The 26,903-nt window shown below is 51.5% G+C and overlaps 1 protein-coding gene across 2 annotated transcripts in view; it reads right to left on the bottom strand.

Moving 5' to 3' along the window:
* LOC142363365 (coiled-coil domain-containing protein 30-like) overlaps positions 1-24,937 on the bottom strand; it is a 38,747-nt gene extending 13,810 nt beyond the window's left edge. For both annotated transcript variants that reach the window (XM_075437386.1, XM_075437385.1), the window contains exons 1-13: positions 24,902-24,937; positions 24,652-24,819; positions 24,096-24,216; positions 18,804-18,994; positions 14,000-14,089; positions 12,986-13,142; positions 11,198-11,269; positions 10,077-10,192; positions 7,365-7,472; positions 6,825-6,931; positions 5,802-5,994; positions 913-1,011; positions 124-264 (exon numbers count right to left, since the gene is read on the bottom strand). In XM_075437386.1, coding sequence (XP_075293501.1) covers positions 124-264; positions 913-1,011; positions 5,802-5,994; positions 6,825-6,931; positions 7,365-7,472; positions 10,077-10,192; positions 11,198-11,269; positions 12,986-13,142; positions 14,000-14,089; positions 18,804-18,994; positions 24,096-24,216; positions 24,652-24,819; positions 24,902-24,913 — 1,575 coding nt within the window. In that variant the 5' untranslated portion in view covers positions 24,914-24,937. The remainder of the gene's footprint in view (positions 1-123; positions 265-912; positions 1,012-5,801; positions 5,995-6,824; positions 6,932-7,364; positions 7,473-10,076; positions 10,193-11,197; positions 11,270-12,985; positions 13,143-13,999; positions 14,090-18,803; positions 18,995-24,095; positions 24,217-24,651; positions 24,820-24,901) is intronic.
* Between the last annotated feature and the right edge of the window lie 1,966 nt (positions 24,938-26,903).

The raw sequence follows: 26,903 nt of genomic DNA, 5'->3' as shown, positions 1-26,903 counted from the left end.
GACTGGAGAGATGCATCAAGAGGAGTCAAGCAATGCACTTGGAGGGCAGCTGGCGATGTTTCATGGAGTCATCCAAAGGCAGCTGCCTCCTGCCGGGAGACCCACTGCAGGAGCTACACCCACCTGGCTGCCCAGTGCCTTCTTCTCAGCCTTCAGGTCTTCTCTTAACAGTTCAAGCTCAGATGCAAGTTGCTTTCTCCGTTCTCTCCGCTCTCCCAGCTGACTTCCTAACTTTTCTATCGTCTCCTGACAGCTTTCCAGCATCTGCAACAAGCAAACTTAAGAGCCACTTCTACAGCATCATTTACTCTAGCAAAAGAGAAAAAAATTGCAGAAAATGTGTCTCCTAGAGAACAAGGATAGGAAAAACAATTCTCAGAAGCTGCCAGCAGGATTCCTGCACATTATACCCAGGGCTGGCCTGACATCTCTGCGGGCCTGGGGCCTCCCCCTGACCCAAGATACACTGGGAAGGTCCTCTCCCACATGCGATAAGCTCTGCCTGGCTTACACACCGGCAGATCCAATCGTCTGGCTGGCAAGTGACCAATGGGCAGCAATGCCTGCCCCAAACCGCCTGGGAAACAGCCTTGTAAACGCACCGACGCACTGCCCAGGTTTCACTAAACCCCAAAGAAGGGTCAAGCCCCTTTTGATGTGTAAACCCTTCACCCTCACTGGGAAGACAACAGGCTCCACAGGGCTGAAGGCAAGACAACCTCACAGGAGAGATGAGTTATCGGGGAGATAGCGTTGGCACGTTGGCTGCTCTCCGCCCGAGACATCCGTCGGTCTTGCATGAGCCGAGGGGCCAGAAATTCTCAGAAGACGGTGACAAAGAGCATACACGGGAGATGCTCATTTAATACGTTTCTAAACAAAACAATTCGTTTCCCAGGGAAAACCTCTTACCTCTTCCATCTCTTGTGCTCCAGACAATGCCTCTTCTTCCTCACTCTTCTCAGTTTTGTTCTTCTGCGCTTCAAGTAACTCCATTTCTAAACTTGTGATCTAAACATAGACAAGACACGAGTTAAAACCAAACCAGTACTCACAACTAGTGAGGACTCTGGGCTTGAGCCAGCAAAACGCTGACCTCCGCACTTCTCCTGGCAGGGAAGAGTTTGTCTGGACAAGTGCTCGCTCTGCGTTTGCACCATCCATCCCCCCACCCCGAGGCAGCTACCTTTTGTGGGGCATCTCTTGGGAACGATTATTAGTCCTGCAGTCTTAAAGGGCTTACAGGAGCCAGGAGCAGCCCAGCTTCTCCTCCCCGTTACAGTTCCTTTTGCAAAGCCCCAGTCTTGGCACTCGCAGCTGGTTTGTGCTGGTTTTCTTATTTCTAAGCCTTCACGCTGGCCTCCCCACCTGCCCGAGCTGGGCTTTCACTGGATGCGGCTGCAGAGCGAGCGGGGATACGGGAAGGAGATGATGTCCAACTGCAGATGAAGTCCAGTTCCATCTGTACACAGCACACGCCGTACTCGTAGGAGCAACATCCATCGCTCCACTCCCGCACATGAGTGGATAGTGAAGCGTAAGATGCCTCTTGCCTTTCTCACCCTCCTTTCTTTGCACTTATTTGGAGATCATTTTTCACTCCTTTCCAACGGGAAGGCAGAGTTGAAGCAGTGCCAAGTCTCCTCCGACCCCAGTCCATTTAAAGCCACCACAAAGCAGCGTGTCAAAGCCCAGGAGCTTTGCTTTCACTGACAGGCTTCAGGCACAAGGCGACTCTGTTGAAGCTTCCAGCAGGGAACAATCTCTGACACACAGGAAAGCTGCTGGGACACTGGTTTTTAAGACAGATGACGTTACCCAACCTAGGTGTTAAAAGCAAAGCGGTGGGGTGAAACACCCCGGCCTCTTACAGAAGAGCTAGAGGGCAACAAACCCCCCTCTCCTGCATGACTAGAAGGTAGCTGGGGGTTCAAGAAGACTTCAGAGTTCTCGAAAGGATCTCAAAGGCAAAATGCACCTCCCCCCTCAGCCCCCAGCCAGCCTTTGGTCATGAAGTTGATACCAGCCACACATTTCCATCATTTTGCTTGTTCTTCCTCCAAGCCGCTAACTTTCGAGCATTTAAGTTGCGCTCTTCAGTCTCGTGCCAACGACAGAGCAATACTGACATTGTATGCCGGTGTCCTCGTTCTGAGTCAGTGGCCTAATCAGCCAAGATGTTTGTAGGCGTGCCAAGACAGAAAAGGCTTCCAAGTCCTCACACAGGGCAGGCTGGCAAACACCCAGCAGCGCTGCCTTCCCCAGGCTCCAGTGCCTCTGCCTTCGTGCAGCCCTCCCCTCATCACCTCCAAGGCACCCAAAAGCCCCAGCGAGATGAAGGGTGCAGCTCTGCAGCCCTCCATCCGAGCAGATGCCGGATCTAAGCAAGGGCCTAGCCCACCTCCTCTTGCACCCCGCAGTCTGCCCGTCTCTCCTCCGCTGCCCTACATGCCTCATTTCTCGCTCTTTTTTCCAGCTACAGGGGCTGCCAAGCTCCTGCCAGCCGAAACGCCTTGCGTCTCCTTGGCTACTCGGTGCTCCCCGCTGCGTTCACCCTGCATCCCCCAGAGTAGCGTTCCCAGGGATCTGTTTCACAATGCTCAGAGAGAAGAAGGGATTTCTCCAAACTGGAAACGCATCTTGTTTGATTTGTGAAGGGTTGTGTTTATTCTGCTTCAGTGAGAAAGAGGGAAACGCTTTGGTGTGTGCCGAACAAACCCCGAGTTAAATAAAAGCACAGTCATGGTGGACAGACCTTCTGCCAATCCCATCAGAGAGCCTGCCCTTGGCTCCTCAGCTGCACGCTTAGCAACATGATGTCTGCTGGCATCCTGCATTCAGATATCTGAACACGCCTTCGGTCTGTTCCACTGCATTTAGAGACTTTTCCCTCACAGCCAGAGGCTACCGACAAGCCAGTCATCTTTTTGTTCCTTTGAACAATTCGTCTTGGAGATGCGCAGCTACTTCAGCATTCAGAGAATCACAGAATGGTTTGGGTTGGAAGGGACCTTGAAGATCATCTTGTTCCAACCCCCCTGACATGAGCAGGGACATCTTCCACCAGACCAGGGTGCTCAGAGCTCCATCCAGCCTGGCTTTGAACACTGCCAGGGAGGGGGCAGCCACAGCTTCTCTGGGCAACCTGGGCCAGAGCCTCACCACCCACATGGTGAAGAATTTCTTCCTCATATCTCATCTAAATCTGCCCTCTTTTAGTTTAGAGCCGTCCCCCCCTGTCCTATCACTACATACTCTTGTGAAAAGCCCCTCTCCATCCTTCCTGTCGGCCCCTTCAGGCACTGGCAGCTGCTCTAAGGTCACCCTGGAGCCTTCTCTTCTCCAGGCTGAACTGCCCCATCTCCCTCAGCCTGTCCTCGTAGGAGAGGTGCTCCAGCCCTCGGATCATCTTCGAGGCCCTCGTCTGGATCTGTTCCAACACATCCAGGTCCTTCCTATGTTGGGGGCTCCAGAGCTGGATGCAGGACTCCAGGTGCGGTCTCACGAGAGCAAAGGGGCAGAATCCCCTCTCTAGCCCTGCTGGCCACGCTGCTCTGGATGCAGCCCAGGATACAGTTGGCTTTCTGGGCTGCCAGCACACATTGCCGGCTCACATTGAGCTTCTCATCCACCAGTACCCCCAAGTCCTGCTCCTCAGGGCTGCTCTTGAGCCACTCTCTGCCCCGCCTGTACTTGTGTTTGGGATTGTCCCGACCCACATGCAGGACCTTGCACTCGGCCTTGTTGAACTTCATGCGGTTCACGCAGGCCATTCACATGGGACATGCCTTCACACTGCTACTGTATCTCCCCCATCGTGTTTTAGCACAACAGCAAGCATACAGTCATGTCCGAACACCGCTCACTCCTGACTGAAAACCTGCGTGTGCCCTTCCTTCTCACCTCAGAAGTCCAAGGTCCTCTGGGGACACTACAGACTGGTCCTGCCGCCTGGCAGTCCAGGACACGATCACTGCAGAGGGCATCTCAACCACAGACAGAGGGGAGAGGGCAACTCACCCCAAGGAAGGAAGAGCTTTTGGCCAGGCAGCAGGGCTTCAGCCACAGGAAAAGACCTCCTCAGCCAGCCTTTTTGGGGAGAAGTCCACCTACCCATCTAGCAAGACCAACTTCTGGCTTCTTCTGTTCTCTATGCCTATAAACTCTTTAGCTGCCTGGTCCATAAGGGATTGCGTACCCTGGTAGTGATGCTACAAGCAGTATTTTCCCTGGGGGCAAACAGTGACAAACCAGTCCTTAAGTCCAGGCGCTCCTCACAGATTGACCTCCAGAGGGATGGAGAATCCATCCGGTAAATCGAGGCTAAAGACCACTCTGACAAAGGCAGCACTGGGCTGAGAAGCTTCAGCAATAAGCTAATCTTTGCTTAAAACATGGATGGAGATGGCTCTGCAGGTGTTGCAAGGAGACCTCTAACGTTGCCATGGTTCTGGTAAACCAGATAATGAACATGGTGCTCTACGTTGGCAGCTTCCCAGACGTTCCCTGTCACATGCAAATGAGTAGAAATAACCAGGACTTTCTATCAACCTCCTGAAGTCAAAGGATGATCTGAATGGTCTTGTCCTATTCACAGCAAAAGATTCAGTTTGCCCAAAATCAGGGTGCCCAAAATCAAGCAGGACATGGGTTAGGAAGAGACTGGAGAGATCTCATCTGATCACAAGACTGAGCAGGGCTTCTCCAGATGTATCGGCTCATTACAGCTCTTCAAAAAGATGTGTCCAGCCATGCCTGCCCCGTTCAACAGCAGACGCTGCAGCAGGAGATAGCAGGTGATGAGAGAAACTCACTGTCCTCTCAAATTCGGCATTTTCAGCAGGGATGTCCCCAGGCAGCACAGATCCCGACCCCCCACACCCAGAAGGGCCACAGTGTTTACCACACAGGCTGACAGACCTCCATGATGCCGTCCCTTGGGGAAAAGCCAAAAGTGCAATCTTTTGCCACCAGCATGCTTAACTGGTGACCTTTCCTGGGATCAAGGAGCATCAGTGTCCCACACTGACTGTTTTCATGTTGGACAGGTCTGGAGAGGGCTTAGGGATTCAAGTCAAAGCCTGGACTTCTATTATGGGTGTCAGGTTAAGTGCCAACTCATGGGCTTCAGGAAAACCTCGTGCCTCTCCTCTGAGCCTCAAGAGGACTTGGGGCTTCCTGGAACTTGCACTGCAGCAGGAACCACAGGCAGAAGAAACGAATGTCCAACACAGAAAAGCTGTTCCTGCAGGAGACCAGCGCTGCAGTCGGTCAGGAGCACCGATGCCTCCCGGGAGAGCCTCTCAGGGGAAACCAAAGCTTCTAAGCTACAAAAGCTTCAGAAGAAATCGCTCCAGAGAACGAACGATGCAACTCGAATTTGAAACAAAAAGGCTTTCCTTCAGCTCAGCCAAGAAACTGAAGGGTGCGCAGCCCACATGTAGAGAGAGGCTGTACGGGAAGGGAGTGTCGCCCGGTCTCACTCCTGTGGATGCACGTGGAACATCAGTCCGTTAACTCTGCTTGCCCAAGCACCAAGGAGGGGGCACAGGAGCTGGAAAAGACAGTGCTGCTGTGACACTGGGGGAATCTGCACCTCCAAGCAAGCGTCATTTACTCACTGCTGGAATTTTTTCTTTCTTTTCCCCTCATTTCTGAAACTGGCAAATCTTGCTATTTGCATTTCTTGTCAAACTAAAGGTTTAGGTCAAACATCATTTTATTTTACTAATCAATACGCAGAGAGAAAAGCAGCTAGAATTAAACAAAACCAAACTGTATTTCTTCCGTTCCTTACTTACTTTCCGGTGAAGCCCCTCCACCTCACTCTCAAACTGTTCCTTCTCCTGCTTGGTTTGGATCTGGGTCTCTCCCAGAATGGATTCCAGCTCTTCATTGCGCTCAACCAAATCCTCGTGCTCCTGCGCCAGTTTCTGCAGCTTGTGAAGGAGCTGTGAATTCCTGCCCTCGATGTTTTCAATCACCTCTTGGCACCTACACAAAGACCGACATCGCCACGGCTAGAACTGCTACATAAACACACTGACAGACATCCAAACCGCTTACCACTGGCGAGGAAGAGCCAATGTGTTTTTCACTATGGAATATTTCTGCCCTGCTAATCTCGAGTCTCGCATCCAGCATGACCTGTGGCTGCTCTTATTAACCTGGCAATGCATGGGAATTATTGGTGGAGGGGCCCTACGCAAGCAACGATGGAGGTCTGGCAATTTGAATGGCAAATTCAACTGCTTGAGGTGGAAGACCAGGCTTGGGCATTGGAAGGGGAAAAGAAAAGAAAAAAAGGAAAAAAAAGAGACAGAGGGATGCGATCAGACCCCTCTTTCTACCTTGAAGCTGCCAGAACCTGCTCAGCAGCAGCTTCCTGAGCAGGCCACAGGAGAACCAAACTTTGACTTCCCTGAAAAATCCCAGTTTACATATTTATAAGTCTGAAAGCCAAGTGTTTTGGTACACCCCTGGACAGCAACCAAATCCACAGAAATCTTCCCAGCAACAAAACCATTTTGAAAACAACACTTTTGTCTGCAGAGAGCCACAAGAGCCCAAAGCCTACTCTTTCAGAAAAGCAGCTAGAGAAAGTGCCTGAAAACAGCCTGCATTCTTGATACCAAGGGCTATAGACTCCCTCAGGACTGCGTTACCTCCAAACTTTCCAATTTGGGAGCAGAGGAACAAAGCTGGTACCCGAGAGTATCCTAAAGAACTTAAAAGCACTCTGCGAGACAGAATACCAGCACCCAGAGCACCAGGAAATCACCATGAAAATACGACAGGTGAAGAAGGATTTCTGGGTTGCTCACCTTTTATGAAGTGTTTCACTGCTCTGGTACTGGTCGTCTTGGTCTGAGCCAGCTTTGCCTGAAGCGTGGTCTCCTTCAACCCTCCCTTCATCCTTCGGGACCTGTGACTGAAGAGATAATTAAAAGTTAGCACATAACCACGACTGAAATCTTAGCACAATGTGATTCCAAAGCTACACGAGTCTCTCATGAATGAATGGGAGAGCTAGAAAACACGAGCTACTTCTGCTACATATATCTGCATTAGATAATCCACCAGCCGTAGGAGCAAACCCCCTCCAAGACCTGTAATAATATGAAGGCACTAGTGGGTAGTGGCGAAGGCCAAGAGACATGCTCCACATGCCTTTGTCACGGCCAGCACAAATCCTACGTCCCACCTGCACAGGACGCGCTCACACGCACGGAGAAAGGAGAAGACAAGCTTTTCTGCACTACAGGCTGTGCGTCTTCATTGATGGCACGGGGCTGAAATGCAGAGGGGGGCCTGTTCGCCCAGTCTGCTTTCGAGAGGGGCAAACAAGAAGCCCTGGGCAATACCTGCAGCAAGCACGCTGCGACTTCTTCGGTCTCGGCTGGCGCAGGCAACGGGAGTCCTTGCTTCTCGCTCTTCTGATACTCGGAGATCTCCTCTTTGAGCTGTTCAACCTTCAAAAGGAAAACATTTGCTTGTATTTTTGGTGAAGGTTCATCTTGCTGTCTTAGAGAATTAAGATTCCCCTCAAATTCGCTGTAGATACGCCGCAGATTTATTAATATTAACCACTCAGCTTGAGGGATCGGTTGAGATCATGCGGCTGCTCCAACCGGGCGGCCTCAGACTATTCAGAGAGCTAAAAGCAGTAAAAGGGGGAACGCTGCTTTGTTCAAGGGTAAGCAATTTTTCTCCATTTATTTCAATTACTGATCACGCACATGTCGTACATTCCCTTTTACCGAACAGGACTGGGTGCAGAGGGGTAGACAATCACTGTTTCTGAGGATGCCTTTTGGCCTTTGCTGTTATCGATGGGATCAATAGAATACTGTTATTAGCAGGTAACTGTTCACGTCACACACTCACTCACTCACTCACACACTCACTCACACTCGCTCTTGGCTACCAGTTGGAGCAGCAGCCGGGAAGCAAACCCCAGCCATCGACTCACAAGCACGGGGTCGTACCGCAGTGACTTCTGGCCGGGTGTTGGTGAAGCCCCGCAGAGGGTGCTCACCTTCACCAGATGCAGGTACCATCCCGTGCTCTTCAAGCCTGGCCAGCAGCACCCATGGGTGCCAGCTGAGCCTCACGCAGTCGGTGCCATGGACCTCGCGTGGGTTCAGCAGAACACTGCCGTCCCCACTTTATCATTTTTCACAGATTTAGCAGCACTGCTAGTCTCTGAAGCTACCAGCCCTCGCAAAGCGTTCACAGGCCACCTTCTCAGCACGCATTTTTCCTTTCTTCAGCCTCGTGCTATGCCTCCACCCACACCCACAGGCGCCTGGCGAGCCCGCTCACGCCACGCAGACGCCGAATCCTGCAGGGTTAAGGCTCAGTACACCAACTGGTGGAGCACACGACAGGGATGGGGTCGGTCTCCCACAGACCACCAAGCCAGAGCCAGCTGGCCAGCCTGCTCCTCACCCTGCTGTCCGGAACTCACCGGCAGCAAAAAGACCTCAGGATGCAGAACTTCTGTGGCTCGTAACAAAGTACAGTTTCAGCTTCTACATACTAAAAATGGTGGGTTTCTAACTTCTGTGCCAACAGTTAAACCTCATTCCTAAGGAATAAAGGTAATTTGCTTTTAGCTTAACAACGTGGTTGGTTGGAAGCAGTCTCAGTCTGGCTGCATTTTTTTTCTGTACAGAGAAAACAATATCTTACACTTCTCTGCAGATTTGTTGTGTCTATATATTTCTCTCTTTATATGTAATAAAAACATAGGTATACACACAAAAGTGTATGTATACATAGCGACCGAAAGAAGCAGTGTCCTAAAGCAAATACAATGTTATCTGGAATTAAAAAAAAGTAAACTGAGCAGTACGAACTAAATTACATAATGTTTTTGCAGACCCAGAAACAGACTGTCCTGCAAATACAAGCTTAGAGATTACAGATGCGCTTAGATGCTATGCTAAGGAAGAACCAGCAACTTCTTTCAACGGAAGGAACAGAACTACATACTCAAATTTTTAAATCCTCAAATGTGAATAAATTATATTCAAGAAAGTAAGTTTTCAATATTATCATAAAGAGATGGGCATGGTATTGTCAGAGATACTTCTATTGATTTAAAAATACTCATTTTGATCCGAGAGACCAGCAAGACAGCTGCTGAGCTATCTGTGCTGGGGCAGCATACGTAATTATAGGCTGCCGGCAACCAATTACAGGCTGCTGAAGGACTGATATAAAGAATTGGAGTTAAGAATAGACACCAAATTTGTGCCAAATGACACTTTTTAATGGGAAACAGACTGTTGTGTTCATTCACTGTTGCCAATCTCGGTAAGGAACTATCTTGTTGATAAAGACTACTGCATTTAGAGAATCCTAAATTCATTACGTCAAACATTAATGGTAATGACAGTCACTTAAGAAAGCCAACACAAAATGAAAAGGAATAAGTTTATCTGCTACTGAGCAAATCAACACAGACACAATAAAAAGCCAAAGAGGCAGAGAAGTATCAAAACATAAGCATAAATTAAAAATTGTTTAAAAATGGCTAGGTATTGGGGTTTAGACTAACTTATTTGTTGTCTTTAATAAAACAGTCCCTAGGAAAAGACAGGAATGTTGCATACTCTGTTTGCTCGCTTAAATGTGTGCAGACATTGGCCAGTAACAGCAAGCACCGAGCCGAACCTGCTCGCGTCTTTCAGGACTCTGCTGCAAGCCCTAAAGCACATACGCGGTGTGAGCCCGCGCAGCCCCCTCCGTTTGGCGAGGCATCGAACCCTTCCTGCACCAGAGGATGCTCTGAGAGCCACCTTTTTTCAGGGCTGCAGTAACAGCAGCTGCCTTAAAGCACTCTTTGGATAACTATTCTGCCCATTTCCCAAAGTCTATTACTCCATGAGTCACACAACGTCAGAACCGCAGCTCTGGAAAGACTTGCTGCAGAAAAAGAGAGGGGAAATCAGAGCGGCGAGGCAGGTGAAGGAGCGGGGTGGAACGTCCAGAGCCAGCCCGGGGGCTGTCGGCCACGCAGAGGCTCCTCGGTGCCGCAGGAGACCCGGCAGCGGGAGATGGGTACTCACCAAATCAAGGAACGCTTTCCTTTCCAAGTCAAGTGTTTGGACCCGTGCTCGCAGCGCCAGGATTTCCTTGTCCAGTCTGCTGTTGTGCTCCATGGCCTTCTGTAGCTCAGTTTTGTCTGTACAGAACAGGAAAAACACCTGGTCACCAGCCCTGGTCTGGACTTTGACCTCCATCAAGCTCAAAGGGGGGCTATCACAGGAATAAGGGTTCCAAAATTGCACTGCCCTTATGCACAGCTGTACGCGTGTGACAGCAGAGAGGGGAGTTCCCCAGACGTATGGGAACATCTGCTCTTATTCAAATGGTAGAGGTTTATGTTTCTGGAGATCCAGGCTCAATAGCAGTGCTCTGTTTATTACAGCGGTCCCTCCATAGTTATTCCAGAGACTCAGTTTACCTCTAGAACATGGAAAATGCCTCACCTCGGATATTTAGGTACGGGTTTCACAAACAGCTAGGGTAAGTTTTGAAAAGCCCAAACAGCCATATTTCTTATTTTCATCACAAATTTCATAATTTGCTGCAAGCCAAAACACAGTCACAGTTCATGTATCAGTGCTGTGCTAGCACCTATGTTTACGAAATGGCCAGTACAGTCAAAATTGTGGTTGTATACCAACCCTCCAAGCCTGAATCAACAAACATCTGCAACCATCACACCAGTTAATGCAGACTATCCCGTATTTCGAGTGCAAGAAATAGGAAAAGATGTATTAGGAGCAGACTGACAGAAATTTGTCCGCATATACACTGGTATCCTAATCCTAAGCAGAACTAGCAAGAAGACACTTTTCCTTATAGAAAAGGTGAACAAAGATTTTTCCCTTTTCAGCTTCATGCTGGGCACAGGAAATTTCAGCTTAAATTTGACTTTTATTCAGACAAAAATAAAAACATACCTTCTTTCTTGGTCCCAATCTGGCAAAAAAAACAAAAACACAACCCCAAACCTCTGTTTCAAACAAGGATTTTGATATTGGATTTTCAGTTTTGTTATTTAAAATAAAAGGCAAGGAACGCCTCCTACCGAAGCGTTCATTTTGCTGAAGAGCCTGTTTGCCGCTGCAGAAAGCCTTGCTAAAATTCTGGATCTTCTCTGCGTGTTGACACCGTGACTTACCGCTCGCTCTCCGCTCGCTCACCCCTTCCTCCCGGCACTCGGGCGCTTGCAGGGCTGAGCACGGGGCCGGTTCTACAAGGATAACACAGAGTTTTGCTGTGGCAGTCCACCTGGATGCTGCTGAAGACAAAACTCAGCAACATTTTTAACACATTGTAATATACAGAGTTGAAGGAAAATTGGAGAAAACAAAATTAAAGTAGCAGACAGGGAGGCAGTCAGTTTAAAATCTCTAATCACCGTCAACCAAAGACCAAACAACTGGGCTACAAAGCGGCCAGGAGCAGTCTTGTATTTTCTCTTCAACGCAAGCAAGCAGCTGCAAGTTATCATTGGACCAAAATACACCGTTTAAGTGGAGTTTTACTAAAGATCAGAGATTTCATTTTAGGTTTTTATTAGAAAATCAACTTATTTATAGAGCAGTTGGCTCTGCAGCTCGTCAGGAGGAGAAGGCATGCAGATACACATCATCGGGGAAGCCACTAAGATGTTGTAACACTAATTTTGCAGACTAATACTCACAGCATAATAAACTACACAGACACAACAAGCGTTAAACCCTTACTCACAGTTTGGAAAGCCTTATATTCATTTGATACTTAAGAAGAGCATAAACCACAGATTTCCCCACGCAGGCTATGATCCACCGAGAAGAGTCGCACGCCGCGCCCGTCTGCGATCTGGAGAAGCAGAGCTGTTTGGAGGCTGCAACCCCCTGCTCGCTCCGTCCCCAGGGACACATGTGTGTCAATCGATACACAGCGCAGATGCCTGTGGAGCATTCGTTTCCATGCCAAATGGTTAAAAGGCTGTAAAGGATGGGTTTGGAGGCTGGCTAGAAAGTTTAGCTAGGTCTGAGTGTTGAGTGTGAGCTGCGAGCTCAGCATTGGGACCTGCAGTTCACGCATAAACCCTACCCGGGTCGTACCAGTCTCCTTAGGTGAGTCAATCTCTGCAAGGGCACCTGGGGCAGGAACGTGTTACCTCATCACGTTTTGCTGTTCTCCACTCTAAATTCTGCATCGCAGATTTTGGGATAATGTAAGTAACCCGGAGAAAAAGCATCCAGAAACCAGTGCTGTGCTCAGGAAATCTCCTGGAGGAAGTAGCAGTGAAGCACCTGGCTTTAGGGACCACTCCCAGAGGAGCTTTATCAAGTAGTTTGATTTCCTGCCAGAAAACTGCTTATTTTTACAGTCAGTATTAAAAAAAAATGTAATGCTTAAGGGCTTGTCAACATCAGTTATTTCAATAAGGAGGTTAAGCAAATACTAGCAATGAATCTCACCAGTCACTTCACGACTGCTGATAAGCGCCAGTTACAGGCACTTGCTAAGAGCCCCTAACAAGGCAGCATCCCCAGCAGAGCATCTGAGGAACCCAGAGATGTGCGGTCCAGCTGTGCTGACACTGCACACAGCATTTCAGCTGTTCTGTTTCTGGACCAAGCTGTCGTTTCCTCTCCATCCCCTCCTAGGGCGTGAAGTTCTCCCTGTGTAGGAGCCAGGGAGAGGAAGTCCATCAAGACACTGCTGCTGTAATCACGGGTCAGATAACCCCACGGCTCAGCTTTCCCCACTCAGAATTAATTGATTTGGGACTGTTCACAACGGCATTCAGACCTCCTAGGTACCAGGCTGACGCTGATTTTCCCCACGACAAGCAGACGGGACACAGGACAGGCTGCCTGCAGCCCCCCTGGGCGAGATGTCCGAGGTTTACGCGAACCAGGGGTGGGCTAAGCGCAGGCCAGTCATCAGGAGTAGCCACAAGGGAAGTGCTTACCTATCCTGCTCTGCTCCTTTCTTCTTTGCTCATCCAGCTCATCTGTCAACCTCTGGATCTCTTCCTGGGCCATCAGCAGCCTCTGTGTGGCCTCATCCAGGTCTTGTTCAACTCTTGTACGTGACGCTTGTTCCCGCTCCAGCTCTTCCCTGTAGAACTGAAACACGAGGGCTAATGCTCCATCGGCAACGAGATAACCCTCCCGGTGACGGGCGCAAGGCAGGTCCCCCCTCCGCACTACTCCTGACCTGCCAGAACAAGGGTGGCAACACAAACCGAAGGCAGGCGAGCTCAGGGAAGCCACGGCAGAGGCAGAAGACGGACGCGCAGTGCATCACCCTCCGCACCACCGACACGTGCCAAAAAGGTGTTGAACAGCATGCTCTGGCTGTTTCCCTACACAAGGCTCTTTTTCCCTCCCCGAGACAACGCCATTCACCACAATGCCTTTTCAAACACACAATATATCAGGGTTTCCAAGCAGAGGGCTCCACCACACCCCGTGAGAGCTTCTTCCAAGGACAAGCCAATTCTGTGTGTTTGTAGTCCCCTGGCCGCTGCGAGAGCCTGCCCCGAGCCAGACTGGCTCTGCTAACCTGCTCCTCCAGTCCGCACTCGATCCTAGGGCGCAGGAGCCGAGACTGCTCCCACTGCCCCGTGATTCCACAGAAAAGTCATTTCAGATGATATAAAAAGAGCTATTTCTCACTGCCTCAGCTTTGGTCCGCTCATCTCCAATGACATTTCTTTGTGGCTACTGTTAATGGCAGGTGAGTGCTCACAGGCCAGCCCTGACCCTAAGCTGGCGAGATGTGAACCCTGGCTCTCAGCAGAAGCAATGAACTCCTGCACAGCACCAGGCTGATGCGGCTGCACAGGCTGAATTTCAGAGCTTGCTCGCATCCCATCAGCTAAAAACAATATAAAACCTCACAGCGTGCTTCAGAGCAGACCCGCCGCTTGAAATCTCACCTGTGTGCCACGTTAAAACACGAAAATGTGGAGATGTGTTACCTGACTCATTGTCTCTCCAGCAAGCCGTGTCGACTCGTGCTGTTGTTGGAGTTCATCTTCTAACGTCTGATGAATGTGATCAAGCTCATCCTTGAACAGAAACGAGATTTTAAGAAATAAGCACCACCAGAAAACATGCTGCCACGTATCCCTGGACACCAGCATGTAGGACTCTTAGTTTCAACATATCTTGTCCTAGTCAGGCCCCGCCTGGAGTGCTGTGTCCAGTTCTGGGCTCCCCAGTGCAAGAAAGATGAGGAGCTGCTGGAGAGAGTCCAGCGGAGGGCTACAAGGATGAGGAGGGGACTGGAGCATCTCTCATGCAAGGAGAGGCTGAGGGAGCTGGGCTTGTTCAGCCTGGAGAAGAGAAGGCTGAGAGGGGACCTTAGAAATGCCTCTAAATATCTGCGGGGTGGTGGTCAGGAGGACGGGGCCAGACTCTTTTCAGTGGTGCCCAGCGACAGGACAAGGGGCAACGGGCACAAACTGAAGCAGAGGAAGTTCCGGCTGAACCCGAGGAAGAACTTCTTCCCTCTGAGGGTGACAGAGCCCTGGCCCAGGCTGCCCAGGGAGGCTGTGGAGTCTCCTTCTCTGGAGATATTCCAGCCCCGCCTGGACGCGGTGCTGTGCAGCCTGCTCTGGGTGACCCTGCTTGGGCAGGGGGTTGGGCTGGGTGACCCACAGAGGGCCCTGCCAACCCCGAACATTCTGTGATTCTGATTAGAAGGGGTTTCTCAATCATACCTTATATTTAAAGATAATGTTTCAACCAGAGTTACCCCAAATCCTTGTGAAAAATCTCTGTTAGTCGTGGGAACTATGCGGGTACGCTACTTTTTTTTTATTTAAAACCTGTGATCCCCTTGGCATCTTCCCTGTACAGCCTGCGGGCTCAGGTTTGCCCAGAGAAACGCACTGGGGCTGAGCACGCTTGACTCACTCTATCAGAGTAACACTGGGTTACTTTCCCACGTTCCGCTCTTTGGCACCACTTACTGAGTTAAGGGATTCCTGCTCCCCTGCAGCCTGCACACGTGAACCCGCACCGAGGATTTGCTAACACTTGGGACCTTGGTTGTCACTAAGATTTTGCACCTTGGCTCTAGAGGCGAGCGTCCTTGCGCATGCCATGCCCTCTGCCAGAGCCCAGAAAGCATTTCCCCATGGAGATATGAGACATGACTACACAAAGATGCGTGTTGTGACCTGGCTTTTTGCATTAGCAAGGATGCATCGAAAAAAATCAATCATGCTTGAGCAGTCTGGCTCAAAGCTGCATTCATTTCTGTGACGAACAGGAACATATCTGGACCTCCAGTCTACGAGTGAAACAAGTACGTAACAGGTCATTTGCGACTAAGAAAGGCTACACGTTCCAGTAAGCAGAGTAACAAGAGCAATTAACCTATTAACCTGCAACACCGCTGTGACTCTAATGATTCAGGAAAACAAGTGTGATGCTCCCCAAAACAATGGGGTGCTTAATCATGAGTTTCTAGCTCACAAGCACGGACAGCAATGACATCATCCGGGGAGAATAAGCAGTCTGCTTTAGAGAAACTGTTTTCCTGGAAAACAGATCTCCAACGTATCTTTCACCCGGCTTTAAAAACACAGAAAGAAAGGTGCCCAGTACAAGACCTGCAGAGAAGTTGTGTTTGATTAGCAACAAGGAGCATTAAGCTTATAATGGGTTTTGATCATGCGGGAATATGTTTTCCTTTAATAAGTCTCATTCCTCTAAACAGCTGCACGAAAAGTGGGTAAAAAAAACAGGTATTTACAGCCCTGTCTACCTAATAGAGGACGCCAGCACCACGTACCAGGAGAGATTCAAGTAAACTCTGTGCTGTTCTTCCCACACAGACAGCCTGTACCATCTCCACATACAAGATTTTGCCTTGGCTCTGTCCTTCACCCAGCTGAGCTGCAAGAACACTCTCTCCATCTCTACCCAGTAGTCAAGACCAGCCCTGTTACAGAAACATGTTCGTTACACGAGCGTTAGAAAGAACGGTCCTGAGAGGGAACCGCTGGGAGAAGTCAGCTGCACGCTCAGAAGGACGAGCTCTGCGCAAGAAGATTTGGATTCAACACCAGACTTGCAGGCATCCGTGTCCTTTGCTTGCCCTGTCCCAACCTCCCTGACCCGGCTGTGGCTTGGAAGGAAGAGCAAACCCAGTCACACCTGGTAAATGCTGGGCAGCAGACGTGGTTAACTGGCATCTCAACTGACCGTTACAGCTCTGCTTCCCCCTTTTAATTACAGTGGGATTCCTATTACACTGCTTTGTAGGAAAAAGGCAGCAAACCTTTGTATCAAGTGACAGGCATTCATGGGGAGATTATTCAGGATTTGCAGAGGCATTTTCTACCCAAGAGTGGGAGACAGCGCCTCAGGGAAGTTTGTCTGCCTCACTGCCAACAGATCCTTTGTTTCCAAGGTGGATATTTACATCTGAAGGTGTCACTGTACCGTGGATGAATCCTGAATGAAACCCAGCCCTACAACAGTTGGGCAGACTGGGGCTCTCCAGCCAGAAAGGGACGCTCTTGAGGTCGGTAAAATGCCAGGTGACACAGAAAAGGCACATACAAAGGCAACTGTTCACTGACTGTTAATACAAGAGCTGGAGAGCACCACACGAAGCCAGGAGATGGCAGGTTGAAACAAGGCAACTTCAGGTGACAGTAGCTGGACTGTGAAAGTTCTCGCTATAAGATCTTGAGATTATTAAGAAAACTGCATGGGTTTAACAAGCAACCAAATTGGTGGAAGAGAAAAATTAATCGAGAACTACTAGAGACCAGAATAGCACCTCTGCTTCAGACACTGCATGCCGCTGGAGGCAAGGGGAGCGTTTACTCTGCTCTCTTGAGACCCCACCTGGAGTCCTGCATCCAGTTCTGGAGCCCCCAACATAAGAAGGACATGGAGGTGATGGAGCAGGGCCAGACGAGGCCACGGAGATGATCCAAGGGCTGGAGCACCTCTCCTACGAGGACAGGCTGAGGGAGTTGGGGCTGTTCAGCCTGGAGAAGAGAAGGCTCCGGGGTGACCTTAGAGCAGCTGCCAGTGCCTGAAGGGGCCGACAGGAAGGATGGAGAGGGGCTTTTCACAAGGGTGTGTAGGCATAGGACAAGGGGGAACGGCTCTAAACTAAAAGAGGGCAGATTTAGATGAGATATGAGGAAGAAATTCTTCCCCATGAGGGTGGTGAGGCCCTGGCCCAGGTTGCCCAGAGAAGCTGTGGCTGCCCCCTCCCTGGCAATGTTCAAGGCCAGACTGGATGGAGCTCTGAGCACCCTGGTCTGGTGGAAGATGTCCCTGCTCATGTCAGGGGAGTTGGAACCAGATGATCTTTAAGGTCCCTTCCAACCCAAACCATTCTGTGAGTCTGTATCTGCCCTCCTATGACACTGCCTTCTGAGGTTTCACGTTTGGCTTCCGGTCAGATGGTGCGACGCAGCCCAAACCAAGCTGAGCTTCGCAGCAGGTCTGCCGAGCCTCCCTCCTTCTGCAAGCTCGCCCAAAAATGGCCAAGAAGCTTTTCAACTCCAAACCAGCTTTATCTGAGTAAAAAAATAGAAACTTAAACCTGTAGAAAGTTCACGGTAGCGACAGAAGATGAGATAGCAATGAAATGGTGTGTCTGCAAGTCTTCCACCTGCTTGTTCCCCAGCCAACTCCAGCCTGGAGGCAGAGTCCCCTCTGTCCCCAGAAGAACCTTCCTGCAACTCCTGCCTGGCTACACTTGGCAGGGGCTGCAGCTCCTGGCCCTCTTGTGTCCCCGTGCAGCCTGGAGCCTTCTCCCCAAAGCCCACCTGCTGGGTCCCCAGGCAGGAGCAACCCCTCTCCCAGCGGAGCAGCAGCCTGGCCTGGGCGCTTCTGAAGTGGCAGGGGCAGCTTGGGAAAAAGAAGAACAACTTAATGCTCTGTTTCACAAACACCACAGAGCTAAACAGGGCCTAGACCTGCCCCAGTGCAGCAATTTTTATGCTCCCAACCAACAGCCATTGCTGTCAGAGCTAAGCTATGGGAGAGGCCAGCAAGCACAGCGATGAGGGAGAAGCAGCTACGAGAGCCGGCAGCTCCTGGGCTCCAGTTCCATGCAACGGCCACGCTGAGGAGCAGGGGGAAATCGGTGGCCTCAGAGGGAGCGAGGGAAAGCTCACCAACTCAGCTGATCCGTCACTAACTGTCTCTCCAACAGGCAGCAGCTGCTGCTCCTCCACCATTTGTCAGCGTTCTTCATCTCAACCTTGGAAAGCAGAAAATCAAGGCATGGCTGGTCCTCTCTGACCTGCTCAAGTCATGCTGTGGAATTTATTTACTGACCTCCATTTGTAAGCAGAGGTTTGCTTAACTTCCATCCCCTAGCTCAGTAGCTAGAAAGAAGGGAAGAGTTTTAACCTCACTTTCAGTATACAGAAATTTTTTTTCTTTAATAAATGAATTTTCAGGGAACACAGTCATCCGAAATTAAACACTGGATCATCAGGAAATCTGGATTAGTAGAAAGTCATTATTACCCAGTGAAGATCCTCAACCAGCTATACCACAAACTCTTCAACATGCTCTCTGTTCAAATTAATCTTATTCACTATCCCAATGCAAGATGTGGGAGCAAACCAAGCGTAAATACACAAGTGTGAAAACTAATAAAGAAATCAACTTCAGCATTAAGAATCCACAGTGTCCTTGGGTTTTTTTAAGTAAAAATATTTCACCTGTCTATATCTCCAAGGCGCCCTTTTCCCCAGCGCGCTTCCAGTCAGCCCGACCAGCTAAAGCATGAGGTACCTGAAGCTGCGCCGCGCACCGTCTGTCCACGCAGCTGTGTGAATTCAGCTTCTGATCGGCGATCTCCAGTTTCTCCAGCAGCGTTGTTCTTTCCACCAGTAAATAAGCAATCTGTTCGCTGGTGTTACTGTGAGCTATTTCGGACAAGCCTTCCTGTTCCAGCATCTCCTCGACCTCCTTCAGCTGGGCTTCTGCAACACAAGGCTTTCTGTGAGCCAAGGAACAAAGCACAGCTTCTCGCAGATCTGCGTTCTAGCTCCTCTAAACACTCCCCACCGCAACAGCTCCCACTTCTCCTGGAGCTCCACAGCTCCTAAAGTCTCTTCTGCTTCCCACCTCCCTCGCTGCCTCCCATCCCCTGTTCTTACCCACTGTCTCAGCCCTGTTCCCTCTGTCCGAATGTTTCTGATCTGCCCCACCATTTCTGCTCGCATCCACTACCCTGTCTGCCAAGCAAGCGACAGGACCTACTACATCTGAACTGAGTTCTCCAGACTTGTTTTAAGAGGGGGGAGTTATTAAAGCTGATTTCTTCTACCCAGCAGCAACGTTTCACCAACCTGGTTATCCTCAACCCTTTTAACCCTTAATACAGCTTGGTGGAAACCAAGCAACCCATTAAACAGGCATCGAGAGAAACCAAACAGATGGGCGTGCAACCACATACACATTTTCTTTGGAAGAAGAGGCACAAAGGACCATAGCACTCATACAGGCAAAGCATCACGATTTTCCTAAGGCCTGTTTGGCAGGGAGGTGGAGCTGAGTATCTTTTCTTTCTCCCCATGCACAGCAGCGCCCGGGGCACTGTGCGCAGCCCGTGGTGGAGATCGGGGTGCTGCATCCCGTGTGATATGGTAGGGAAAGCACGGCGAGGCACGAGGGCCAGAGGCAGAGAACAGCACCCCACGGCACAAAGGGACTCGGAGTCCTTCTTCAAACACGACCTCAGAAATCACACCCTGAGCAGCATTCCTGACCCGTTCCTCCAAAAGCAGCTGTAAAGCCAGGCTAAGGACTGCTGCTGGCAACACAGACCTGTTGTTTGAAGATCTCCTGCTGCAGGATGAAAGGAGCAAAAACCCTTTCAGAATTAAACTGCCAGTTCTCCACTGCTTATCCCAAAATTATAGCTAGGAAGACTCTGTAGTGGGAAAAGCCTCAAGATTCAACAGCCTCCAAGGCAAACAGATGACAGCAACATTTGCAAGAGAAATTAGATTATGGCTAGGCACCGCTGTGTTTGTGCAACAAACAGTTGTTAAAGAGAGCTCCTCTTCTGCATGGTTGGAAATTTATCTGCCAGGAGAATAGGAGGAATCTTTGATCGCTCGCGTGGTCAGGGCAGCAACACCTGCACTGGATCCCATAGCTTGTTAAGCTAAGGAAGGGGTTTTCAAAACCTCCCTATGTAACTCACATTAAAAAGAAAACCAACAAACCCTGCTCTGAATTTCTAGCCCAAGCCAGATTAAAGGTTTCCAAGTGCTGTAAGATGGGAACTGGGGGGAGTTGTGGGTTTTGTATGGGGGAAGGACGGATATTCACACTCTTTCACTGCTTAGGGCACTTGAGTTCGACATCTGAAGTGAAGCAGAGCAAATATTCCTCATATTCTTACACAGCATACATACACAGTTCTGGACAAGTCTGTTCCTCGCTGCCATACGCTGGATTTAGCAGGAGACCCGGCGCAATCACATTCTAAGGCTCAAATCAATCGGATGTTTCCACTCTGCATTTTGCAGTCAGCTCTGTGCAGCCCTATGGATGGAAAACACCCTGCGGTTTCCCATTCGCCTTCCCCTGTGGTTATAAATTACAAATTGTTCAATGAAAAGGTCAAACGGGGCTGACTTGCAGCTTTCCCCCATGAAGCACAGCAAAATGTTGTGTTTTGCAGTTTAAAAATAGCTGGCCACTTGCTCCATATGCCTTATGAAGAGCCCACAGCCCATACTCCACTGAAAAATCCTCCTTGCCTTCAACTTGCCTTGCAGTTTCCTCCCAGTTTTGCCAAATCCCATCTGAAATAAGCTGAAAGCTGCTCTGCTTTGTGGCCAACAACAGGACAACCAACCCCCTTTAGGACCAAGACTCTGAACTCATAGGGTGGCTCCTACACTGACAGCTTTACCGCAAGTACTTCCCTTACACCTAAGCAGGACAGTTTGGGGTAACAAGACCTAGAAATTTTCCCCAGGCTGAAGAGGAAAAGGATTTGGGAGGAGGAGGGGAGTCTGCCGTACACAGCACAGATCACCTGCTTGTAAAAGCCCATGAATTTCTTACAGGCATCTCAAACACCCTCCCCACCACATCCAACATGCTCTACTTGAGGAGGGCCAGCCCCTCGTACGAGCAGTGTCACATCGCCGCACCACTGCATTCCCCCCAGCACGCATCTCCCGCACCACCTCTGCACTCGCTCCTTCGGAGGCCAGTTTTATCTTGGCAAAGGTGTCTCACCCCGGGAAGTTTCTCTGAAATCAGCAGCAGTTCACTGGTACCCTCACGCCCGCGACAGAAGCTGCGTCCTCTCGCCCACGCGGGGTAGGCGTAAGCAGTACAGCCATCACAATAAACAAGCACAGGCCACGACTGTTCATTCTTTTTGTTCCACTTTTTAAACAAATCGAGGCAAGCCCCCAGCAGCGCTGTGTTTTACTGCTGTGGCGTCTGTTTTTCAGCAGGGCTGTCGGTAATGCAGCGCATGAGTTATCGAGCTGCCCTCCACACACACCGAGGCGTATTCGACAAGCACCAGCAGACACGGATTACGAACTGCCTCGAGGCCAGGAAAAATTCCACTCTGGGCAGAGGTACCAAATAAGGTAAAGCTCAGATCAATAGCTCAACCTAAAACCAGCAGTGGCTGCTCCCTGCAGTAACCCTTCGAGCCCATTCCAGGCAAGAAGTAGTTGTGCAAGTAGAAACTTACTATTTATCACCAGAAATAGCTTTTAGCAGATCGAATTGCTCCCAGCGATCCTCGGACCAAGCAAAGCTTCTGATCTGTTTGGCTGCTTTTGGAAGAGGGAGCGCGCTCAGTCCCAAGCGCCCACCCAAGCGGTCTCCTGCGTTTAGCCAAGTCTTTGTCTCTTCCCTTCCCCGATCTCTCTGCTCCCCAAAGCTGGGACTCCCAACTGTCGCTACGAGGAAGACCAGGACAGGTCCTGTCCACTTGCACCTCACGGTCTGCAGGTCAGGCCCCTCCTTAGCACCTCAGGCTTGAACCAGCCTCTGTCCTCAACTGCCCTTTCCCATCAGAATTCGTTCTCATTCCAAGCCTCCCAAAAGCTCCCTGCCACCATCCTCTGTTCTTGCCTTGCCCACGTTTTTGTTTAACAATCCCAGTAGACCGGGGTTTGCCTTTCCACAAGGCCTTTCTCCAGCCCCCTTTCCAGCCTGATCTGCAGTATCACCTTGTCCCTGCCAAAGACAACCAGCTGCCCCATCAGAATGAGAGGGCAACCTTCAAAGGCCTTCAGCCTGTCCTACACCCCCCAGGGTGCAGGAGACATCTCTGGGATGGTTTGCACAAACTCAGATGCGAAGCAGAGGCCCAAGAGACACAGCGATGTGGCATCGAACCCGGCAGCACAGGTACACTAGAGACCCGCAGCAGGCAAAGGCCTGACACAAGTCTGGGAGAAAGTTGCAGCAGCTAAAGCAGAAGCACATCCATCTGCTCTGTGCCAGAGATGGCCACAGGGTTTTTTTGTGAAGAAGCTGACTTGCAGAGCAAAGAGCCAGTCCCCGAAGAAAACAATCTACAAGCATCCCAGAGCACCCCAGGGCTGGCATCCCTCGCTGCAGAGGACAGCGCGGTGGGAGGCAGGGCTTCAGCCACTGCCCAGATCACCAAACTATCAACGCATATTGCAAGACACAGCTAATGCCATTGGCAAGGTAATGATGAGTCTTAAAAACCAAAGTCTGACAGTGCTGTCCCAAAACAAACCCCTCCAGAAAGCTGCACAGGAGCACCGTATGGTGTGGCAGAACCACAAAGCCCCCTCGGGGATGGCTCCCTCGCAATTAGCAGCCCACCAGGGTAACGGACGTGGAGCTCTGGTTCCATTCGAGTGCTAATCATTGCTCAGCAGCCCCAAGAATCCTTAAAAAAATAATGGAAACAGTCCAAATGAGCAGAGCCACTATGAGGAAACCAAGGCAAAGCCAGTTTTGGGGACATTTTTGTCATTCGCCTGCCACCTCGTGGGGAAGATGAGAGAAGAACCAGCAATGAAGTTCTCCGCCACAGCGATGCTCGCGAAGGCTCATCAGTCATTTCAACCCTTGCGCACCAGCATCTTCAACCCTAGCCGATGGCTCTAGGTGCCCAGAGGAAGCAGGGTTTCAGGCAGTGCTTCTGCACACCCACCTTTGACAAGTCACCCCATCAGACGTGCTCCCCGAAACCCGCAGGCTGGCCAAAACCGCACAGAGACTCAAGCCCGTGGTTTCCCCAAATTCTCATCTTTTCCTCCTCAAACAAAGCGCACATAACGAAGAAACAGTTCATGCCGTGCCGCCAGCCCCAGTTTTACCTTAGGCCCAGGATAATGCATGCCACAAGAGGAGGGGTTAATGACAGCGGTGCGCTGTTAGCAGCACTCAAAGGACAGCAGAAGACTAGGAAGAGCGAAGAAAATCAAGAATTAAACCCAGCAAAATACATTTGCCCTTACTGGAAGTGACTCCAGGGCTTGAGAAGAAAGCAAATCATCCGAGGTGAAGTATAAGCGAAATAATGTGTTTTAAACAAAATGACTATACTAAAATAAGCACACAGGACACGTTTTGAATCACCATCACAAACGTATCACCGCCCTTCACAGCTGTTTTAAAAAACGTGGACTTCGTCCAAACCAAAGCCAACAGCAAATCCACCGAGTTCAGTGGGAGCACAGCTGGACACTCACGTCACCCGAGGAGTTGCTGTCACGTAATTCAGAGTTGGAAATCAAACAGCACCATCGATTCTGTTCTGCAAACAGCCTCTGGAAGATGCTTAGCGCAGCAGCGGAGCCACACGAAGTGAGAAACTGCCTGATCCACTGAATAAAGGCAGAAAAAGCAGACAAGAGCCTCTAAGTCAATCACAAATCAGTTCTGATATTTGCTCAACGCTTCTGCCAACCTCCCAAACAACACACCACGCGCGCTGGTCTGGCAGAACTCACTGGGAAGCGCTGCTCTGCTCTCCAAGCAGCGCTGCAGAAAGACCCATCCACCGCTACCTGTTACCGCATCTCCCGGGGCCGGGTGTCGGAGGGAAAGGATTACCCTGCTGCAGCCGCAGCCGCGTCAGCTCGAGACCGAGCCGTTCGTTTTCTTTTTCATATTCGGTGGTGATGGCGTCCCGCTCCTCCGTCAGGGTGCGGACGTGACCCACGTAGCTTTCCACCTAGGAACAAAGGAAACATCGCTGTGCCCCAGCGGGTTTACCAATGCCTCGCCAGCGAGCTGTCGGCACAGCCAGCTCTCCATCCCCCCCGTATCTGCAGAGTAAGCCCCAGCGTTTGTGGGACACAGCCCCTTTGTGCCGCTGCGACTTCTGGGGGTGTTCAACGCTTGAGGGAAGGGTCTGGAGAGTGGGAGGGGGGTGCTGGGATGCAGGGACTCTCAATCACGGCTCTGTGGGCGACGCTGGGCTCACCAGGAGCTTTTCGGTGCCCCAGCGTGAGGAACCGGGCCGCGCACCGGGACTTCTCGTGGGCGAGAGGAAAGCAGCTCCCGGCTGCCAACGGCCCTGATCCCGCTGCTGCGAGAGGAGGGGGAAACGGGCGCGTCTGGGTTAAACACCGCAGGGGTACGGCTGGCCCCTTCTCCCGGGCCTTACGTCTCTCATCTCCTCGGCCCGCCGCCGCTCCAGGTCGCCCAGCCGGGCCTCGGCGCGTCGCAGCAGCCGCCAGGCCAGGCCCAGCTGCTCCTCGGCCGGGGCGGCGGGGTCGCAGCCCTCCGCCCGCAGCCAGCGGCGGACGGTCTCTGCCGGTACCGGGGCCTCCGCCTGCGGGGGAACCGAGAGGGGCCGTGAGCGGCGGGGGCCAGGGGGCCCGGGCCGGCCCCCTGGCCCCCGCCCGGGCACCCACCGGGGCAGCCATGCGCCGCGGGCCCGGGCCGCGCGGCCCCGCCTCCCGCCGCCCTGGCAACTGGGGGCACCAGCGCCCCGCCCCGCGAGAGAAAGCCACACCCCCCGGCCAAGCCACGCCCCCACGCCGAAGCCACGCCGCCGCCCCGGCACTGCAGCGGGAGCAGCCATCGCAGCAGCCACAGCACCAGCTCTCCTCCAGGTCACTGAGGACGGAGCAACGTTCCCCCTCCCGGCCCCAAAACCGGTGGCCTTCGGGGCTCCCCCGTCCTCACCCGCGCCCACCACGCAGTCCCGGGACCGACTGCATCACCTCCACTTGGCTGCGAGTCGCTGAGCAAAGCAGGCTGGAGGTTCTCCCCGGTGCTGGTGCAAAGCCGCCGGAGATGAACGGGTCCCACCACAGCAGAGTGACGACGAGACACCGAGGTGGGGAAACCACCAGGGAAAGCAGGCTTTGGCCTGCGGAGCGGCCTCACCAGGGCAAGAGGATGGTGGAGAAAGGAACTGAGTGAGACATGAAGGACGCTGCAGTGAGGAGCTCCGGCCAAGCAGAGTCCAGCATCATGGAATGGTCTGGGTTGGAAGGGACCTTAAAGATTATCTGGTTCCAACTCCCCTGCCGTGAGCAGGGGCATCTTCCACCAGACCAGGGTGCTCAGAGCCCCATCCAGCCTGGTCCTGAACCCTGCCAGGGAGGGGGCAGCCACAGCTTCTCTGGGCAACCTGGGCCAGGGCCTCACCACCCTCATGGGGAAGAATTTCTTCCTAATATCTAAATCTGCCCTCTTTTAGTTTACAGCTGTTCCCCCTTGTCCTATCACTACACACCCTTGTGAAAAACCCCTCTCCATCCTTCCTGTCGGCCCCTTCAGGCACTGGCAGCTGCTCTGAGGTCACCCCGGAGCCTTCTCTTCTCCAGGCTGAACAGCCCCAACTCCCTCAGCCTGTCCTTGTAGGAGAGGTGCTCCAGCTCTCGGATCATCTCCGTGGCCTCCTCTGGACCCACTCCAACACATCCAAGTCCTTCTTACGTTGGGGGCTCCAGAGCTGGATGTAAGTGACGCAGAGATGGTCCCGAAGCTGCAGGAGCCGCTTCCTACTTACAGAACCACCACCGGCATCCCTGGAGAGAAGGGCTGATGTGCGAGCACCGCCAGCGCTTCAAGTGTTGGTGGGATGGGAGCTCTCGAGGAGAGCATTCGGCCTCCCACTCCAAACGGGACCAACACCATGCCGCGATGGCTGCGCCTTGGCTGGAGCCTTGGGAGTCCCTCCAGCCCAGGTCTTGCCACCCTCCTGAAGAACGAGGAGGGGACACCAGGCAGGGAAGCCCACAGCTGTGCTCCTGCGAGTCGAACAGTGCCGGCTCCGAGGCAGACAATGCCCCAGCCTTTCTTCTCCACAGAAAATTGAGATTATTGCTCTCCTTCACAATGACCTTCCAGAGAAAGACCCAAATACTCCACAGCCGGTGTTGGGTGCACTTCTCCCACCTTTTGTCCTAACAGTCCTGCGAGGGCGCGTTCAGTTTACACAGGTTTTTGTTTGCCATTGTCTTTGCCAGCCCACTGCTGCTACACTGCGACAGTCCGTCAGCACCCCGTGCTCCCTGCTGGGCCCATCCTCATGCTCTTTGCTCGCTCTTCTGGGTTTGTTTTCCGCATTTTACCTCATTTTCAGGTGATCGGTGTCATCACAAAAGCAGCTGCCTTCCTGAATGCTCGGTGGTCTTAACTGGAGCACAGTCTCACCTCTGCGGAGGCTTCAAGCGCAAGAACTGCGTCCTAGGGCGTTACTGTCTTTCTTTACAGACTTCCAGGGAATTTATTTCAAGGAAAGCACGTAAACAGACACACGATGGGCAGCGGCAGAGCTGAAGTTAAGTTTTTTTACCACAAAATTGCACACTTTGCTTCTTGTACGCGTGAGGAATATATGCGTAGAAGTTGGTAATCATATGGAAGGAGGATTTCCAGAAAGCCAGGAAAGTCGCAGTTCTA

Source organism: Opisthocomus hoazin, chromosome 16 (assembly GCF_030867145.1).
Source record: "Opisthocomus hoazin isolate bOpiHoa1 chromosome 16, bOpiHoa1.hap1, whole genome shotgun sequence".
In the NCBI taxonomy this organism is placed as follows: Eukaryota; Metazoa; Chordata; class Aves; order Opisthocomiformes; family Opisthocomidae; genus Opisthocomus; species Opisthocomus hoazin.
Note: the sequence above shows the minus strand (reverse complement) of the source record. Positions and strands in the feature narration are given on the sequence as shown.